This window comes from Mercenaria mercenaria, chromosome 11 (assembly GCF_021730395.1).
Source record: "Mercenaria mercenaria strain notata chromosome 11, MADL_Memer_1, whole genome shotgun sequence".
In the NCBI taxonomy this organism is placed as follows: Eukaryota; Metazoa; Mollusca; class Bivalvia; order Venerida; family Veneridae; genus Mercenaria; species Mercenaria mercenaria.
The window spans coordinates 59,265,465-59,287,219 of record NC_069371.1 but is presented as its reverse complement, the minus strand read 5'-3'; the positions used below and the strand labels follow the sequence as shown (position 1 = coordinate 59,287,219).

At 36.5% G+C, this 21,755-nt stretch overlaps 2 protein-coding genes across 4 annotated transcripts in view; one reads left to right on the top strand and one right to left on the bottom strand.

The window, feature by feature from the left end:
* The window catches only part of LOC123531015 (peroxisomal carnitine O-octanoyltransferase-like), an 84,837-nt gene that overhangs the window by 44,359 nt on the left and 18,723 nt on the right, over positions 1 to 21,755 (top strand). For both annotated transcript variants that reach the window (XM_053517521.1, XM_053517522.1), the window contains exons 5-6: positions 15,097 to 15,224; positions 19,780 to 19,985. In XM_053517521.1, the coding sequence (XP_053373496.1) occupies positions 15,097 to 15,224; positions 19,780 to 19,985 (334 nt within the window). The remainder of the gene's footprint in view (positions 1 to 15,096; positions 15,225 to 19,779; positions 19,986 to 21,755) is intronic.
* LOC123532273 (uncharacterized) lies at positions 1,272 to 8,225 on the bottom strand. 2 transcript variants are annotated; one of them, XM_045313680.2, is made up of 2 exons: positions 8,126 to 8,225; positions 1,272 to 3,512 (listed from the first exon to the last, which is right to left on the bottom strand). In XM_045313680.2, the coding sequence occupies exon 2, from the start codon at positions 3,509 to 3,511 to the stop codon at positions 1,403 to 1,405; it is 2,109 nt and encodes a 702-aa protein (XP_045169615.2). In that variant the 5' UTR covers position 3,512; positions 8,126 to 8,225; the 3' UTR covers positions 1,272 to 1,402. The 2 variants fall into 2 exon arrangements, with proteins under 2 accessions (XP_045169615.2, XP_045169616.2); XM_045313681.2 differs by lacking the exon at positions 8,126 to 8,225 and adding an exon at positions 6,277 to 6,369.

Sequence of the window (21,755 nt, the reverse complement as noted above, 5' to 3'; positions counted from 1 at the left end):
AATTACTTTCCTTTTATATTACTATAAATAGCTTATTTTGAAACTTTTTTATTATTGGCCGTAGGGAAAAACCGAGACCACTTTTCTGTGGTACAACATGGATGATACCTCCGTTTTTAGGTGTATTTTGACATACCTGTTCCTGGTAAGGATTTTTTTGTGGACTTTGAAATTTTTTTTTGAATTTCTTTTCTTTGTTGTGCCTGTCCTTTGGGCTTCAGCAGACAAGTTCTTTAAATTTTGCTGCCATTCTCTTTTGTAACCCTTCGGGCATATATTGCCCCGCTTGATGCAGCTCTTGTTCTTCTTTTGTCTGAAAATCTCTGGTAATATTTTGACCCCATACTGCCATCAATTCTTCAAATAGTCAAGCTCGCTGTCAACAGACAGCTCTTGTCCTCTGTGGTATCAAGCCTGTCTTGGATTGTCATATGAGGAAGCTATCCAGCTGGCTTGAAAAAGGCCAAGAGTTCTACTTAGCTGCTAGTCTGTGTATAAAATAATATCAGGAGGTACGTCTGGGGTTTTCTTTGACAGTTAAAGCTTTCACAGTTAAAGCTGGGAAGCACGCCTGGTGTCTTCTGTCACAGTTAAAGCTGGGAAGCACGCCTGGTGTCTTCTACCACAGTTAAAGCTGGGAAGCATGCCTGGAGTTTTCATGTGAAACTGGAAAGCACATTTGGGTCTTCCTTCAATGGTAAAGCTGGGATGCAGTTTAAGTTGTGAGGCATGCCTTGGGTTTTCTTTCACAGTTACCGCTGGGAGGCATAAATGGGTCATCATTTTAATTTATAACTGGGTGTAATCTTTCACAGTTATAGACTTGAAAAATTGTTGAGAAAGACGTTAAACGCGAACGCATACACACACACAGTTATAGGCTTGGAGGCATGCCTTGGGACTTCCTTCACAGTTAAAGCTGGGATGAAGGTTGGGTCGTCCGTCACAATTAAAGCTTGGAGGAATGCCTGGGTCTTCACAGTTAAAGCTTGAAAGAAGCCATTTTATCGAAATTGTGCAAGTATTTCCAACACAACAGGGTATTAAAGATGGCTTTTCTATGAATAAAAATAATTTCATAAAAAAGTTTAACAGTTTTTAGGACACTTTTTCTGATTTGAGAGGTACATTAGTGAAGCATGTTTTACAGTTCACATTGTGGGTTCAAAAGTGGGGGTGGGGGGGCACATTTTAGGGATATTCACATCCATGACTTTTGGATAAAATGGCAAAAATGAATGTAAGTATTGGCATTATAACGTAATATTGGCTCATTACAAGAACAAGTATAATCTGTGTAGGCAATATAAATAACAACTATTATTACCATTGTGCAAAACAAAATAAGTCAGAGATTCTAATCTGCTTATTAGTAACTGAGTCTTTATAAATCTGTGAGTCTTTATAAATGTGTGTTAGCCAAACACCTGCAGATATGAATTTTCGCAGCATTATATGTTTCCCTTACACGTAGGGAGAACATGTAACACCGGTGAGCATCATCTAGTCTGTTCTCCTGTTCCATGCACTGTCCAAGTAGATTCAGTGCCGTTTCTCTGTGTCCAAGATTGCGCTCTCTTTCAGTCACCCATATCAGTTTGTTCAGTGCTTGTTGCTGTTCCTCGGGCCTGTTTAGGTTGCCTAATGTCTTGTATTGTAGAAAATAAAGGTATGGAAGTGAGTCTACCACAGCACAATCCATCCAGTTATCATATCTTTCTCTGTGTTGAATGTCCTTTTGTGTTGATCTGAGCATCTCATACTGAAGTTCATGTGGTACACAGTTTATTTCTTCTCTACAAAATCTTACACAATGTGCAACAATACACTTAACTGCTTCTTCACCATACAGACTGAAAATTTGACTAGATCCTATTTTGAAGTGTGTTGGAGGGAAATTGTAGCAGGCACATATTGGCTCAGTAACTTCTATATTGTATCGTTGATCTACATCATTAAGAATAAATGCTGCACTTTCCATTTGTCCTGTACAATACAATATAGAAGCAAGTTTAAGTCTGCTTGAAGCAACATCCGAGTCCAGTCCTGTTTCAAGCCAGGCTAGTGCTTGAGGAGAAACTGTGTTGTTTATTTGAATGTTATGAGAGGCTATCAGGGACCCTATAGAGCTGCAATATATAGGTGCTTGAAGTCTGCTTGATATCTTTACTAACATATCACCATCCCTGTTGCATCTTGTTAAATGTTGTACTATCTGTAACAAAAATCTCAGTTTCATAACTAAACTGTCATCTTTTCTCTCATCAGTAACTGCATTATGGATGTCTAAAATACATCCAGCTGTCTCTCGTAATAAATTAGCTGAAGTACGCCTAGTGTATTCATCTGGGCTTAGAATGTTATGATGTACTCCATTCTTTATGTTAAGCTTGATCTTAAGTCTTTCACCAACATCGTCAATCTGAATTCCAAAAAGTGACTTTCTATCACATGGTATCAGGTTTGCTGTTGTTTGAAGTAACTCTTGTTTTACTTTATTTGAAAACTTTCCTGCCATCAAGTTGTTTTCATGATCAAAGAAATGTGGACAGTTTCTACATAATATACATCTGTTCAGTGAAAGTATGCAGTATGTAAGACAGTTTAAAAGGTTATATTCCTTCCATATATATGAAGGTTTACTTGCTATACAGTGAAACAAAACAGTTTTACACATGAAACTGGAAATGTAACTTTCATTGTCAAGATTAATGTATGTTTTTATAATCATTTTCATTAAGATATAACATCTTATTTGAGTAATGTTAAAATTGAACGTTAAGCACAGTTCAGCTAATGAGGTAGAAAGTCTCCATTCAAAATCTACATTTTCGCTGACTTTGTTACCAACACAAACACCGAAACATTTTGTAGTTTTTATATATCTGTACATATTAGCTGTGGGCCAGTTGTTTACATCTAAATGACCTAGGCAGGTTTTTGCTGATTGTGGCCAAGATGTACAAGGAAATGCTGGTACTAAGTCACTATCTAGAAAACCAGGTTGTTGTGTTAGTGCTAATGATGGTCCTTGTCTCTTCTCTGTTCTAGTCTCTGCGGAATCAAGCCATGTATTCTTGAACAATATCCGTCCACTAGTGTCCTTGACCCAGTGATTTTCATATTCATGTGTAGCAGGAAGTGGAACATCATCTCTAAGCTTCTGTAGAAGACAATATCCAGGAGGTATTGTTTCATTTTGGATCATCAGGTAGTTATGCTTACCTAGAGTCCATTCTGACCAGTCCTGTATCACATTGAATTCATCATTAGTGAAAAGTTGGTCAGTATCTGATCTAAGTCCTGGTGTTGTAGTACCTTCCAGCCAACTGCCAAAATTATAGGAAGTCATTTGGTTTTTTATTGCTGTGTATATGATTGTTGTATTGGTTTCATCCAGTACAAATGTCCTTCTTATCTTCAGCAGCATCTTTTCATTAACTCCAATATCATCTAAGACCTCAGAAAGTCTCATGGATGTATTGTGGTAGTGATCTGGTGTATGAAACATCCTGAAACAGAATTTCAAATATAACTTTGTTTTGATAAAATATATTTCATGCTAAATGTTGTTTATTTACATGTTGATATCCAGTTTAAAGTTGTAAAATTTATAATACATTATATGGAAGTATAAGGAAGGTTTTTTTTATAAGAAAATAGCTGAAAATAAGAATGTCATGTGTATATTGTAAAGTATGATATATACAAGCTCTATGTAAAACAGAGACTTTGATATGTATGCAGAAATGCAGTAACTAAAACAAGCTAGACAAAATAATTCCTTTTACTTAGTCAATTAATGTATTTAGTGTAGTAGTTTAGACGTGAATTAAAATAAAGTGTGTTTGCCCTTTACCTTCTGGCCCAAGATTTTAGCAGCAACTCAAAATGTTTATATTAGCTTGTCAGCAAAAGAAACATTTTAATTAGATGTGGCATGATGCACATCTTACTGCACATAGTGTGTTTCCAGTGAATGTTTTAATATAAATTTAAAGCAATTTTTAATTTGCTGTGCATTTAAATGTGTTTATTTAACGATAATGCCACATAAGTATTTAATTTAATATTTTAGAAGTAAAGGACTCAGACTAATAAAATAACAGCTCTTTTCTTCAATCTTCTTCGCAGTGATCTCCTTTACCTATATTTAGAGATTTCTGAAGTTGAAGGGAAGCAACTCCTGCATGCAGTTTGACTTTAAAAGACTGCCCCCCCTCAAAATAATGAAAGTCATATTTGGAAACTTCATTACTTCTTACGTGTAACAGGAAGAGGTTGGTATATTTGGTTATAACAAAGAAGTATAAAATACACAGAATAGCAGCTGGCTGTAATCTCGCGTGATCTCATGTCAGAGCGTGAATCGGCGTTATCTTAGTAAAACAAACACCGGCGAGCATAGTTACAATTTGTACCTTTAAAACTACATTTAAAACACATGTTAGCTTCTAAAACAACATTAGTGTAATATGAAATAGTCTTAAGACACAAAGTACACGTATCTTACCATCAAAAGAAGCGTGGTCATACGGCGATAATTAATTTACTGATGAATAATTGCTTTCGCATACAAAATGGCGCATTGAGAACGCGTCACTTCCAGTAAACGAGATCTCATTCAGTTGTCACGTTTTTTTTTTGCAAGATTTGCTCTACATGCCTTTCAAGTTGCCAATCTGTTTATTTTTATAGCTCTTTGGTTACAAGTTATAATTTTTTCCACCCTTTTTTCCACCTTTTTGCACACACATCTATTTCAGCTGGATTTTTACTTGAAAAATGCATTTATAAATTCCACTTTATGTGAGCATTTCCTATTCAATCAATTCCTAATAAATTACTGTAATTGCTGCGCTAAATTTTAAAACCATGACCACTTAGTGACTTAAATTCTAAGAGAGCACTTTCATGTTTATACCCCAGTCACACGTATAGCGCAGAGAGATAGTCTAGGTACGGATAGAGACGTAGTTATCCGTATTGATCCGTACCTGAGCCATACAGATTGGTACAGATTGATACGGATTACTACTTCAGGGTACAGCTCAGGTACAGATTACTAAGTTTCTGTCCGTGAAGGTCGGTGGTTCTACCCAGTTGCCCGCTCGTGATGAAATAATGCACGGAGGGGCACCTGGGGTCTTCCTCCACCATTGAAGCTGGAAAGTCGCCATATGACCTATCATGTGTCGGTGCGACGTTAAATCCAAAAAATAAAAAAATAAATAAATTGGCTAAATGTAGCTATCCGTGCCATATGTGTGACTGGGGTATTACCTGGTACTGCTTTTAATGCAGATAATTATATACTGAACAGCAAAAGAAACTATCCAGAAGTATAACTGGGGTATTTCAATAAAAAGTTAAATTAATAAATTTGACTTGTTTTTTATACCACATTACACTTGAAGAACTTCAGGTATTGAATTAAAAAGATCAGTGAAGACAGTACAGTCAGTTTGCACGAAGTTCTGGCTATATCTTCTGCGCGGCTGTTGCATTGAAACATCCCAGTTGCGCGTTCGCGATGAATTTGATTCAGTTGTTGGTTGTATACCAACAATATTTTTTTAGCTTTATTCTGTTTTTCCAGACAGTCAATCATCAGTGTTTCAAATGACAATAAAATTACACAAAACAGCTATTGTGGTACTACTGACTTCATGGTTGATTGATTTTTTAAACTTACCATGCGAAGTTCTTCAAGTGTAATGTGGTATAAAGAAAACAGGTCAAATTTCTGAATTTAAGTTTTTTATGAAACAAAATCCCAGTAATAGATCTGGATAGTTTCTTTTGCTGTTCAGTATACGTATATTATGGAGTAGCACAGAGATATTGTACTTGAATCACATCATCAATTTGTATACCAAAACTAATAAGAAAAACAATCAGCCAAACTTTTGATAATCACTGTCCCCACGCTCCTCTTTGGGGTCATAACTGGGGGTTTGTTTTACTTGTGACCCCCCCCTCCCCTCTCCCCCAAACACACACACACTTCTACTCCCATGTCCATATTAAACCATAAAAAATAAGCAAGTATGTACATGCAGTTGGCTTGTTTTATAACATTATAACAGTTTATGCAAACAATTTGTTTTAACTTGAAAAAACAAAAACAGACTTTACAATTTGGCAATATTTAACAATAAATCCAAACAAATAGAAATGAAAAGTGCATGTATTAAATTAAAAATAGTGGATTTGATTAGAGAAAAAAAATCACAAACTAAAATAACAAACAGTGAATTGAATAAGATAACTGACCTACTATTTTACAGAAAACTGAACAGTTTAATAATTATTGTCTAACGTAAAATGGTAAAAATGTATTTTCCAATAGCTTTACTTCCTCTTTTGGTTTGAAAAGTTATCAAGGGAAATAAATTTGTAATATCAGTTGTAAAATTGACATTGGCATTCACTCCCTTAGTGGTGCTTAGTTTTTTTTTCCAGTTGGCCTCAAAAATAAGTGCATTTTTGTTTTGTTTTATGTATTTAGTCACACACTTTGATATAAAATTGTACAGAGGTAGTTCCTGTATTTTACTGGATTTCAGTAATACCCATATAAAATGTGCACCTACTAACAAAAGGTGTCTCTGTCTTGATTAAATGCCAAGCAATTAATCAGCAATAAGCAGGATGGCCTACTGTGACACATTGTCAGTTTCTTTGTTCAGTTTGATTTCTGTTGAGAAAAAGAATTATAAGCTTGACTATATGAAGTATATGGAGAGCTATTCTGCTCTACCCAGCCTTAGCATCCTTCCGTATCAACACCTTGGTTAAAGTTTTGATGTACTTGCTAGTTAACTCTGTACTAACTACTTGATGGACTTGCTTCAAACTTAAAATAGATAGTCCTCATCATCACCCACATCATATGGCACAAGGGTCTTAATCTTGCACCAATATTTCTTGAATTATCCTTCTTTATACTTAAAATTTTAGGTTAAAGTGTTGGTGAATTTTCACTCAGTCACTACTTGGATTTGATTACTATTAGTGGTGGGGGTTATAGGAATAGTCTTTGTCCATCTGTCCATCTGCAACACTTGTGTCTGCTCCATATATCTAAAACCCTTTGAAGGATTTTCATGAAACTCAGGTCAGATATTGACATCATCAGGACAATGTTCAAAACTCATGAGTCAGCCATGTTGGATCAAGGTCAAGGCCACAGCTCAGGGTTAAAGGTTTGAACCTTCCAGTTTTTGTCCACTCTGTATATCCTAAACTTCTGGAAGAAATTTCATGAAACTTGGGTCAAATGATCACCTCATCAAGTTGATAAACAGAACTTATGAGTGAGCCATGTTAGCCCTAGGGTAAGGTCACAACTCGAAGGTCAAAGGTTTGAGCCTTCCAGTTTTTGTCCACTCTGTATCTCCTAAGCTCCTAGAACGAATTTCATGAAACTTTGGTCAAATGATCACCTCATCAAGTTGATAAACAGAACTTATGAGTAAGCCATGTTAGCCCAAGGGTAAGGTCACAACTCGAAGGTCAAAGGTTTGAGCCTTCCAGTTTTTGTCCACTCTGTATCTCCTAAACTCCTGGAAGGAATTTCATGAAACTTTGGTCAAATGATCACCTCATCAGGTTGATAAACAGAACTTATGAGTAAGCCATGTTAGCCCAAGGGTAAGGTCACAACTCGAAGGTCAAAGGTTTGAGCCTTCCAGTTTTTGTCCACTCTGTATCTCCTAAACTCCTGGAAGGAATTTCATGAAACTTTGGTCAAATGATCACCTCATCATGTTGATAAACAGAACTTATGAGTAAGCCATGTTAGCCCAAGGGTAAGGTCACAACTCAAAGGTCAAAGGTTTGAGCCTTCCAGTTTTTGTCCACTCTGTATCTCCTAAGCTCCTAGAAGGAATTTCATGAAACTTTGGTCAAATGATCACCACATCAAGTTGATAAACAGAACTTATGAGTAAGTCATGTTAGCCCAAGGTCAAGTAATAATGAAATGAAAAGTACATGTTATTAAAAAGATAGAATAAAATTAGAAAATAAACTCAGTTGAACAAGAAATAGTGAAAAAAAATAGAAAAAATAGATCACAAACTAAAATAAAAAAAACAGTAAATTAAGTAAGATAACTGACCTAATATTTTACAGAAAACTGAAAAGTTTATTTGTCCGACATAAAATTTCCCAATAATTTAAACTTCCTCTTTCTCATTGAAGTTCTTAATAAAGGGAAATAAATTTGTAATATCAGCTGTAAAATTGACTTTGGCATTCGGAGTTAGTAGTGCTTAGTTATTTTTTTCCAGTTGGTGTCAAATCAAGTGCATATTTTTTTTGTTTTCTGCATTTAGTCACACATTTCATTAATCTTAGACGAAGTGCAGAGCGCATGTTTTGAATGTCTCATTTCAAGGTCAAGGTCACACTCAGGGGTCAAAGGTCATATGAATGTGTTTCGCGTCCGTTCAGTGCCACTGTAACTCATGAACTACTTGAAGGATTTCAAAGAAACTTGGCACAAATGTTCATCACACTGAGACGATGTGCAGAGGGCTTGTTTTAGATAATTAGCTTCAAGGTCAAGGTCACAATTAGGAGAGAAATGTCATATAGGACTATGCTGTGTCCGCTCTGTAGCTCTTGAACTGCTTGAAGGATTTCAAAGAATCTTGACACAAATCTTCACCACATGCAGAGTGCATGTTTTGGATGACTCACTTCAAGGTCAAGGTCACACTTAGAGGTCAAAGGTCATATATGACTGCTTTGTGTATATTGCTCTGCATTGCAGTGCTCTTGTTTTTATTTGGCAAAATACCTTTTTGTTATCTTACAATATTTTTTTTTCAATTACTTCCCTTTTTGTTACTATAAATAGCCTTTAACCCTTTACCACACAGAACAGAAGCCAAAGTAACCTCTTTTACACAACACTGATAAGTGATAATCAATAATATATGGCTGATAAAGGTGACTGTTTTATCTGAACAGAGGTGTTGGCATTATTTTGTGATTACACACACTTATGTTAAAAATGTCATTATTTTAATATTTTCTGTAAGTTTGACATTATTTTTGTCAATATAAAGTTTATAGCAATTTAAATACTCTTTCCGATGATACAAAATTTATTGTAGTTTCTCTTTGAGTTTCGAAGATATAAAGTGTTAAAGTACGGGAATATATATTTTTAGGCTATTTTGAAACTTTTTTATTATTGGCAGAAGGGAAAAACTGAGACCACTTTTCTATGGTACAATATGGATGGTACATCCAATTTTTAGATGTATTTTGACATAACTTTACCTAGGAAAAAAAATTTCTTGGACCGTCCGTCTGTGCGTCCGTCCGTGCGTAAACTTTTGCTTGTGACCACTCTAGAGGTCACATTTTTCATGGGATCTTTATGAAAGATGGACAGAATGTTCACCTTGATGATATCTAGGTAAAGTTCGAAACTGGGTCACATGCGATCAAAAACTAGGTCAGTAGGTCTAAAAATAGAAAAACCTTGTGACCTCTCTAGAGGCCATATTTTTCAAGGATCTTCACGAAACTTGGTGAGAATGTTCACCTTGATAATATCTAGGTCAAATTCGAAACTGGGTCAACTACGTTCAAAAACTAGGTCAGTAGGTCAAATAATAGAAAATCCTTGTGACCTCTCTTTAGAGGTCATATTTTTCATGGGATCTGCATGAAAATTGGTCAGGCGGTTCATCTTGATGATATCTAGGTCAAGTTCGAAACTAGGTCACGTCTGGTCCAAAACTAGGTCAGTAGGTCAAATAATAGAAAAACCTTTTGACCACTCTAGAGGCCATATTCTTCATGGGATCTGTATGAAAGTTGGTCTGAATGTTCATCTTGATGATATCTAGGTCAAATTTGAAACCGGGTCAACTGCGTTCAAAAACTAGGTCACTAGGTCTAAACATAGAAAAACCTTTTGACCTCTCTAGAGGCCATATTTTTCAATGGATCTTCATGAAAATTGGTGAGAATGTTCACCTTGATGATATCTAGGTGAATTTCGAAACTGGGTCACGTGCGGTCAAAAACTAGGTCAGTAGGTCTAAAAATAGAAAAACCTTGTGACCTCTCTAAAGGCCATATTTTTCATGAGATCTTCATAAAATATGTTGAGAATGTTCACCTTGATGATATCTAGGTCAAGTACAAAACTGGATCACATGCTTTTAAAAACTAGGTCATTATGTAAAATAATAGCAAAACCTTGTGACCTCTCTAGAGGCCATATTTTTCAATGGATCTTCATAAAAATTGGTCAGAATTTTTAGCTTGATAATATTTAGGTCAAATTCAGAACTAGGTCACATGAGCTCAAAAACTAGGTCACTATGTCAAATAATAGAAAAAAACGACATCATACTCAGTTTATGTGGGGACAGGTGAGCGATTCAGGACCATCATGGTCCTCTTGTTTCAAATGGGGGTCAGGGGTGGGGGGCTTGGCCTCTTTAGGGGCCACTTGAGCTTAAACTAGAAAAACAACTTTTCTCATGAATCACTTGATGGAGCTTCATGAAACTTGGTCTGTAGCATCATTGTAAGGTCCTCAACTAGTTTTATTCAAATGGGAGTACTTGCCCTTTTTAGGGGCCACTGGAGCTAAAACTTGAAAATAAAACCCTTAAACAATGTCTCCTCATGAATTGCTTAATGAATCATCATCAAACTTGGTCTCAAGAGTAATTGTAAAGTCCTCTCTCATTTTTTTTTTCAATTCTCAGGGCACTTGGCCCCTTTTATTGGCCACTTGAGGTAAACATAGGAAAACCTGTAAACAACTGCTTATTAATAAAATGGATCTTTATCAAACTTCATCTGTAGCACTATTATAAGGCACTCTCCCAATGTTTTTTCAAATGAGTGCACTTGGCCCTTTGTACAGGCCATCTAAGCTAAAAATAGAAAAACCTATTAACAGCTTGTTTTCATGAACTGCTAGATGGATCTTCATCAAACTTTCATTGAAGTATCATTGTGAGGTCCCCTCTTAAATTTGTTTAAATGGTGGTACTTCAACCCTTATAAGAGCTGCTAGAGGTTAAAATTCATCTCATTAACAGCATGATGGATCTTCATCAAACTTGGTCTGTGGCATCACTATTAAGGTCCTCTTGCAAATTTGTTCAAAGATGGATGCTTGGCCCCTTGTATGGGCTGCTAGAGCTAAAAATAGAAATACCTTTAAACAACTTTTCATGCACTGCTTAACGGATCTTCTATAAACTTGGGTTTGTTGCATCATTTTAAGGTCCTCGTTTCATTTTGTTCAAATATGGGAACTTAGCCCTTTTATAGCCACTTGAACTAAAATTAAAATTTCTTTTAACAGCTACTTCCGATGAAGCATTTAATTTGTTATTATCTGTTATAATGTAAGAGGCTACTAGTGCTAAAAATAGAAATATCTTTAAATGAATTTTTCCTTGAACCGCATTAAACTTGGTTCATGGCATCCTTTTAAGATTCTCCATCAGATTTGTTCAAATGGGGGCACATGATCTGTTTTATGTTTTTGTGTGCTAAACACAGAATAACTGATGTTACCATTCATGATTCAGTGTGTTGTGCAGATATACAAGGTCAAATAGTCAAGATCGGTTGAGCGACTTGAGGCCAATATGGCCCTCTTGTTAGTTATTATCTAGCTTAATCATTTGGAGTTATTTTGCATTTTAAGTCTAATGTTTTACTGGAAAACATAATCTTTGTGCTTGCTAAAGAAAAGTTACAAGACTCTTATTACTTTAAGGGTTAATGTCACAATTAACTTGGGACTGAAAATGGTTTCCACTCAATAACTAAATAATGCATTGGCTTACAATCTTCAAATTACCTGTGGTCAGTAGTTTATCCTAATTGTTTTGAGTGTCAGGAAGTCAAAGGTCAAGGTCACAGTGACCTACAGACTGAATATGGCTTCCACTTTAAGGCTTACTGCCTTCAAACTTCATAGAATAATTTGCCTGCGGTCAGTAGATGGCTTAAGATATGAGGTTGTGTTGCCCAAAGGTCAAGGAGACAGCATACAAAATTACTTCCACAGTTGCCTGAAGCAGGCCAGCATAGGGGGGCATGTGCGTCTTACAAACAGCTCTTGCTATTTTGACTGTCATCTGTGCCATCCGCATCAGCACAGTCATATGAACACTATTATTGTTACAGTAATATTTAGAAAACAAAGTAAACCAAACATTTTTTTTTATAGTGACTGATTTCTCAATTTTCGACCCTAAAAATGTTTGCTCACCAAGGGGAGGGAGGCTTATTTCAGCTGCTGCTGCTACTGCTGCTGATGATGATGTTAATGATACTGCTGGTGATACTAAATGATTACAAGCACTTCTTTCTGTCATGTAAGCTGCTTCTGCTACTGCTGATGATGATGTTAATGATATGGCTAGTGATACAAAATGATTTCAAGTACTTCTTCATATCATTCAAGCTGCTGAAGCTGCTGCTGCTGCTGCTGCTGCTGCTGCTGATGATGATGATGATGACTGTAAATTTCAGCCATTTCCGCTGCTGCTTTGGTTGACAGTGACAGCCACTCTAACAGTGATTACAATAACTGCTTTCTGTCATTTCAGCTGCTGCTACTGCTGTTAAAGATGATTCTATTCATGATATAGCAAACAATTGATAAAGTGAAGTGATCTATCAGAAAAAAAAGATAAAGTTATGTTCTGTATATTTTAATGTTATTTTAAAAGTGACAGTCATCTAAGTAATGAAATAATCTCACTGCCAACCTGCACACAAAGGAAACAGAATAAGACAACAGATATTTAGCAGTAACAACTTTATTTATTATAAGTCTTGAATCTAAGTTGTATGAGTGTGTTTGAGTTTATCATCTGCATCAACAATTTTTCAGTCATATAAGTAACAAGACTACACATTAGGTTAAAAATAGTTCAGCTGAACACGTAGGCCTTCCCCCAAATAACCTAATTATTCTCTTCAGCCGTTACTTAAGACCTTGGAACTTGGATACGTATTTTAAAGAAACACTTTGAAGTACTATTTGTCAAAAATGTCACACCAAAAGGCAACTTTACATACGTAACCTCTTTATTCCCCCGAAGGGAGGCATATAGTTTTTAAAGTGTCTGTCTGTCGGTCTGTTGGTCTGTCCGCAATTTCCGTGTCCGGTCCATATCTTTGTCATCGATGGATGGATTTTCAAATAACTTGGCATGAATGTGTACCACAGTAAGACGACTTGTCGTGTGCAAGACCCAGGTCCGTAGCTCAAAGTTCAAGGTCACACTTAGACGTTAAAGGATAGTGCATTGATGGGCATGTCCGGTCCATATCTTTGTCATCGATGGATGGATTTTCAAATAACTTGGCATAAATGTGTACCACAGTAAGACGACATGTAGCGCACAAGACCCATGTCCGTAGCTCAAAGGTCAAGGTCACACTTAGACGTTAAAGGATAGTGCATTGATGGGCGTGTCCAGTCCATATCTTTGTCATCGATGGATGGATTTTCAAATAAATTGGTATGAATGTGTATCACAGTAAGACGACATGTCACGCGCAGGACCCAGGTCCGTAGCTCAAAGGTCAAGGTCACACTTAGACGTTAAAGGATAGTGCATTGATGGGTGTGTCCGGTCCATATCTTTGTCATCGATGGATGGATTTTCAAATAACTTGGCATGAATGTGTACCACAGTAAGACGACGTGTCGCGCGCAGGACCCATGTCCGTAGCTCAAAGGTCAAGGTCACACTTAGACGTTAAAGGTCATTTTTCATGATAGTGCATTGATGGGCGTGTCCAGTCCATATCTTTGTCATTCATGCATGGATTTTAAAATAACTATGCATGAATCAGTGACACAGTAAGACGACGTGTCGCGCGCAAGACCCAGCTCCGTAGGTCAAAGGTCCTAAAGTCTCTAACATCGGCCATAACTATTCATTCAAAGTGCCATCGGGGGCATGTGTCATCCTATGGAGACAGCTCTTGTTAAAAATGATTTCATTTTTTTCAAAAACTTTTGAATGAGTGACTCAAAAGATTTAAAAAAAGGTCAGTTACTTTAAATATAGATTGAATAGTACAAGCAAGGCAGTTTCATTAAAAATTTGACTTCAAATGAAGCTTTGATTAGTTTGATTTACTGGTATTTGGTTATAGTTGTATTTGATACATGTTCTAATCATTATATAGTTTATATCTATTTCTTGCTTTTGCTTGGCATGTCTTTGTATTGTCTACTTTTTAAAGGGGCACAACTCCAGATAATGTTTTCAAAATTTAGGAAGTATTCTTATCCTACAAAGTTGAAAAGAAAAAGTAGAAATGAAGCTGCGAGTTCCATCTAGACAGTATTTGTTTAATGATAAACACTAGCATAGAGAAATTGCATGAGTTGTGCAGTTTAAACTTGATATAAAAAGAAGGACTTTAGCTCTAATATATATTATGCTTATGAAAATTAGCAGAATAATGTGATTTACCTCGAGGCCTGCCCCTTTAATAATGTTTGTGTCAGTTTTGCTTATAGTATTCAATTAACATGATTTATTTAAAGTAGCTCTGTCACAGATTTACGTAATAAAAAGTTTAAATATTCAGACAGCACTAGTTATCTGCTTTGAGTAAAAGTTTATAAACATTACTTGTTTAAGGACTCGTCACATTTGAATTTTCAGATGACTGGCAAAAAAATAAGATAAAATAGTTCAGTTATTTCTAAAACGATTTTATGAAATGATTAGACTTAACGGGTTTCTTTAAACATTACAAATTAATTATTCTAATACCTTTGAACAAATCTTGCCAACTTAATTAATAGATTAAAAGCAAAAACATCTTGCATTTAACTTGGATGAGAGGCAGAAAACAGTTATTTTTTACCTGGAATATTTCTAGCTTGAATTGTACTCACAGAAATTTAGAAAGAAGTTAAATAAAAATTGCAAAATTGAGACAAGATTTTGATAAGACATGTATAATATTTTCATAGATATCTTTTAAATATATAATAAGGTCATTTTTGTATAACATTCTAAAGTTTTAGAACATATGATTACTTTATTTTCCATTATTGCTTAGAGAAAGAATTAAGCCAGACAAGGACAGTAAAGGAAACAGACTTTCAATGAACCAGTTCAGACGTCTCTTCAGTACTTGTAGAATACCAGCACCTCAGAGGGACCATCTCAAGACATACTTTAAACCTGGTGAGAACAAATCAGGCCACTTGCACCAGATTTCAGATGATGATTTCTCAACTATAAATGGTTTTAATTTACTTGGAACAGTATCTGGAGTAAATTGCTAGCAAAGTCAAGCTTTTACCATTTACTTGAGGAAGACTGTAGTGAGCTACCACTGTGACTGCTAAGTCCATGGTTATATGGCTGTATATTTGAGACCAGTCTGAAAACTTCAACATACATTTGGTGTCTAGATCAGGCACTGCTATTATCAACATACATTTTGTGTCTAGGTCAGGTATTGCTATTATCAACATACATTTGATATCTAGGTCAGGCACTGCTATTGTCAGCATACATTTTGTGTCTAGGTCAGGTATTGGTATTATCAACATACATTTGATATCTAGGTCAGGCACTGCTATTGTCAACATACATTTTGTGTCTAGGTCAGGTATTGGTATTATCAACATACATTTGATATCTAGGTCAGGCACTGCTATTGTCAGCATACATTTTGTGTCTAGGTCAGGTATTGGTATTATCAACATACATTTGATATCTAGGTCAGGCACTGCTATTGTCAGCATACATTTTGTGTCTAGGTCAGGTATTGGTATTATCAACATACATTTGATATCTAGGTCAGGCACTGCTATTGTCAACATACATTTTGTGTCTAGGTCAGGTATTGGTATTATCAACATACATTTGATATCTAGGTCAGGCACTGCTATTATCAGCATACATTTGATATCTAGGTCAGGCATTGCTATTATCAACATACATTTGATGTCTAGGTCAGGCACTGCTATTATCAACATACATTTGGTGTCTAGGTCAGGAACTGCTATTGTCAACATATAGATTTGGTGTCTAGGTCAGGTACTGCTATTGTCAACATACATTTGATATCTAGGTCAGGAACTGCTATTATCAACATACATTTGGTATCTAGGTCAGGAACTGCTATTGTCAACATACATTTGATATCTAGGTCAGGAACTGCTATTGTCAACATACATTTGGTATCTAGGTCAGGAACTGCTATTGTCAACATATATTTGGTGTCTAGGTCAGGAACTGTTATTGTCAACATATGTTTGGTATCTGCTATTTTCAACATATATTTAGTATCTTAGTCAGGTACTGCTATTGTCAACATATGTTTGGTATCTGAGTCAGGCACTAATGCTTATTCCAGGTCAGGCACTGCTATTATCAACATACATTTGGTATCTAGGTCAGGAATTGCTATTGTCAACCTACATTTGGTGTCTAGGTCAGGTATTGCTATTGTCAATATACATTTGATGTCCAGGTCTGGAACTGCTATTGTCAACATACGTTTGGTATCTAGGTCAGGTACTGCTATTGTCGACATATATTTTGTTTCTAGGTCAGGAACTGCTATTGTCAACATACATTTGGTATCTAGGTCAGGAACTGCTATTGTCAACAAACATATGGTGTCTAGGTCACAGGCAATCGGCGTGTGACTTTGACCCCTTATGAATGATGGACCCCCCACCCTGTTATCTACAACCCAGATCCCAAACATAATAACAGAAAAACACATTTCCAAAAAAAAAAAAAAAAAAATGCTGTATATAAAAAAAATAAAGGTATGGTACTTTACGGCCAAACATTAAGGAAAAAATGGAATGGCCTCAGTAACGATCTCACTGCGTACACAATTTTCGGTCGATTTTTGAAAATCTGGTCTTAATCAACGCATAAAGCATAAATCTTAACGGTAAACATGCACTTTGGTCTCAAGGCTGCATCATTTTGATGCAGCGAGACGCTATTCTTTGACAAAATCATCTCGTACACGATGTGACCTAACCCGTATATTTCTCGGGCCAATAGACAAGTCAATGGCAGCCACCTATTCCCTTCGTTATTTCCAAGCACAATCGTGGCCAGCCTTTAGAAACATAAATAATTAGTCGCTTACCTATAATTACTTCGTCCAGTTTCCGTCAATAACGATGCATCCAGTCAATTTCCCAACGCTGTATTTCTCTCAAAACATCAGCTGCCATGTTTATACCAACTCACGTGGAGAACACACCTCCAGAATCGACCAATCGCAAAAAGGCTACGTAGTAAAAACCAGTTCCGGGTCGCCGTATAAACATGGCAGCTGATGTTTTGAAAGAAATTTCCCAACGCTGGATGCATAGTTATTGACGGAAACTGGACGAAGTAATTAAAGGTAAGCGACTAATTATTTATGTTTCTAAAGGCTGGCCACGATTGTGCTTGGAAATAACGAAGGGAATAGGTGGCTGCCATTGACTTGTCTATTGGCCCGAGAAATATACGGGTTAGGTCACATCGTGTACGAGATGATTTTGTCAAAGAATAGCGTCTCGCTGCATCAAAATGATGCAGCCTTGAGACCAAAGTGCATGTTTACCGTTAAGATTTATGCTTTATGCGTTGATTAAGACCAGATTTTCAAAAATCGACCGAAAATTGTGTACGCAGTGAGATCGTTACTGAGGCCATTCCATTTTTTCCTTAATGTTTGGCCGTAAAGTACCATACCTTTATTTTTTTTATATACAGCATTTTTTTTTTTTTTTTTTTGGAAATGTGTTTTTCTGTTATTATGTTTGGGATCTGGGTTGTAGATAACAGGGTGGGGGGTCCATCATTCATAAGGGGTCAAAGTCACACGCCGATTGCCTGTGGTCTAGGTCAGGTATTGCTATTATCAACATACATTTGGTATCTAGGTCAGGAACTGCTATTGTCAACATACATTTTGTGTCTAGGTCAGGAACTGCTATTGTCAACATACATTTGGTATCTAGGTCAGGTACTGCTATTGTCGGCATATATTTGGTATCTAGGTCAGGAACTGTTATTGTCAACACATGTTTGGTATCTGCTATTTTCAACATATATTTAGTATCTTAGTCAGGTACTGCTATTGTCAACATACATTTGGTATCTAGGTCAGGAACTGCTATTGTCAACATGCATTTGGTATCTAGGTCAGGTACTGCTATTGTCGGCATATATTTGGTGTCTAGGTCAGGAACTGTTATTGTCAACATATGTTTGGTATCTGCTATTTTCAACATATATTTAGTATCTTAGTCAAGTACTGCTGTTGTCAACATATGTTTGGTATCTGAGTCGGGCACTAATGATTATTCCAGGTCAGGCACTGCTATTATCAACATACATTTGGTATCTAGGTCAGGAACTGCTATTGTCAACAAACATTTGGTGTCTAGGTCTGGAACTGCTATTGTCAACATACGTTTGGTATCTAGGTCAGGTACTGCTATTGTCGACATATATTTTGTTTCTAGGTCAGGAACTGCTATTGTCAACATACATTTGATATCTAGGTCAGGAACTGCTATTGTCAACATACATTTGGTGGCTAGGTCAGGAACTGCTATTGTCAACATACATTTGGTGGCTAGGTCAGGAACTGCTATTGTCAACATACATTTGGTGTCTAGGTCAGGAACTGCTATTGTCAACAAACATTTGGTGTCTAGGTCGGGTACTGCTATTGTCAACATACATTTGGTATCTAGGTCAGGTATTGCTATTATCAACATACATTTGGTATCTAGGTCAGGAACTGCTATTGTCAACATACATTTGGTGTCTAGGTCAGGTATTGCTATTGTCAACATACGTTTGGTATCTAGGTCAGGTATTGCTATTGTCAACATACATTGGTATCTAGGTCAGGAACTGCTGTTGTCAACATACATTTGGTATCTAGGTCAGGTACTGCTATTGTCGGCATATGTTTTGTTTCTAGGTCAGGAACTGCTATTGTCAACATACGTTTGGTATCTAGGTCAGGTACTGCTATTGTCAACATATATTTGGTGTCTAGGTCAGGCACTGCTATTGTCAATATACATTTGGTGTCTAGGTCAGGCACTGCTGTTATCAACAATCATTTGGTATCTAGGTCAGGTATTGCTATTGTCAACATATATTTGGTGTCTAGGTCAGATATTGCTTTTGTCAACATACATTTGGTGGCTAGGTCAGGAACTGCTTTTGTCAACATACATTTGTTGGCTAGGTCAGGAACTGTTATTGTCAACATACATTTGGTATCTGCTATTTTCAACATATATTTAGTATCTTAGTCAGGTACTGCTATTGTCAACATATGTTTGGTATCTGAGTCGGGCACTAATGATTATTCCATAGGCTTCCATTATAACAAATAACTCTTCATTTATGTAGAATTTGGTAGGAAAGGTATGTCTTGCTTAGAGAAAAAAACAGCAACAAAAGAAATGTATCAGATTTTTGTAAAGAATATAATACTGTAAAATCAAGATATTTTCATGAAACTAAAAGTTTGTTATTTCAAGAATACTAGTAATATGTATGGTCATTTTGTGAATCATAATTTATAAGGCTATTTATGAAAATCATATCTATTTCACAAGTTTTATTTTTCGAAAATAATGACAGCGAATATAGTGAAAATAAATCCCTTACAAAAAAATTCTGATTTTCCAGTATGTAGTGTTGATTTTGTTAGTTTCTCAGATACCTTACACCTTTCCTTGTTTTCCAGAATCTGAGGGACCAACTCCACTTCACTTGACTGTGTTTTGTCGAGGGCGTATTTTTGTCATGAAAGGTGTTGATGAAAATGAGGAGCCCCTAACACCTCCAGAACTTCAGAAACAGTTTCAGTATATCAAGGATAAGTGTGATAGAGAGCCTGAGGGACCAGGTCTTGGTGCTCTCACAGGGGACTATAGGGCAACATGGGCACAGGTTAGCATTTATAGTTTTATTAGATACTTATTTCTTCCTGTACACTGTTTGACTAACATTTCTCATTCAAACTTTTATCATTTTGTTTCGTGTGCTTCTTTGAAGTGAAAATATTGCTGTTTATCATTATCCTTATTTATCTGGTCAGTCCAAGAGCGGCAGGCCAAAAGTGCAAAAGTTCGTTCTAACATTACTTTTACACAGATTCTTAGAAGTTAGAGCTGAGGTTATAGGTCACTTGCCTCAGGGAGAATCTAAGTGTTCATTAGAATGTTACAGCTTCCTGCATAGAACAGCACCTTGGTAGAACCACTGACCTTCTAGAAGACAAAACAAATTTGATTAATGGTGCAGATAAGTATCTTTGTTACTTCACAAGCCTTCTGTGAGTTTGAAATGGGATTTATATTAATTGGTTTTCATGGTTATGTCAATCTATATTTGTTGATTTTTGTGGTGATGTCAACCTGTATTTATTGGTTATTGTGGTTAAGGCACCTTATATTGATCTATTTTTATGGTAATGTCAACTTATTAGTCTCCCACATGTAGTGGGGGAGACATATTGAGTTATTGCTGTTTGTCTGTGTGTCACAAAGTTTGTCCACCCAACGCCCTCAACACCATTGGATGGATTTACACCCTAACTTTCCAGGATTGATTGTTGCTAAGCCTAGTTGTGCGTGCATGTCATTGGCATTTTGCAGTTTGCTGATTTTCAACAAAGTTTTGGCCCTTGGTTCATCAGATTTTATGTTGTTTTGGCCATTTTCTTTCGTGATTCCACCAGAATTCAACCAAACTGCACATTCTGGTTCAGTGATTTTCAGTGGAGGTATTGCCCATGATTGTCTTATTTTAGCTTGTCTGGACAACTGCTACGATACCAGTAGGTAGAATTAAACCAAACTTCATAGCCTAGCTAAGTTGTGCATATCGTCAGCATGTTCCAGTTAGGTGTTTTTCAGCAGGGCTATGGCCCTAGATTTGTCAAATTTTATCGTGTTTTAGCCACTTCTTATACATAATAAGGTGGATTTACAACAAACTTTACAGATGTGATCATTTCTAAGTCTTACTATGCATGTTATCAGCATTTTCTACTTCAGTGATTTTTATGCCCCCCTTCGAAGAAGGAGCGGTATATTGTTTTGCAGATGTTGGTCGGTCTATCGGTCATTCGTTCGGTATGTAAACCAATCCGTTCTAGATGATAACTCAAAAATGTTTGGGCTTAGGATCATGAAAGTTGATAGGATGGTTGGTCATCACCAGCAGATGACCCCTATTGATTATGAGATCAGTAGGTCAAAGGTCAAGGTCACAGTGACCCAGAACAGTTAATCAGTTTCCAGATGGTAATTCAAGAAAGCTTAGGCCGAGGATCATGAAAGTTAAAACGGTGGTTGGACATAACCAGCAGATGACCCTTATTGGTTTTGAGGTCAGTAGGTCAAAGGTCAATGTCACAGTGACCCAGAACAGTTAATCGGTTTCCGGATGATAACTCAAGAACGCTTGGGCATAGGATCACGAAAGTTGATGGGGAGGTTGGTCATCACCAGCAGATGACCCATATTGATTTTGAGGTCAGTAGGTTAAAGGTCAAGGTCTCAGTGACCTGGAACAGTTAAAATGTGTCCGGACGATAACTTGAGAATGCTTTAGCCTAGGATCACGAAACTTAATAGGGAGGTTTATCATGACCAGCAGATCACCCCTATTGGTTTTGAGGTCAGTAGGTCAAAGGTCAAGGTCACAGTGACCCAG

Bases quoted from the DNA above. Each gene is read 5' to 3' on its own strand.
- LOC123532273 (XM_045313680.2), bottom strand. From the start codon at position 3,511: ATGTTTCATACACCAGATCACTACCACAATACATCCATGAGACTTTCT.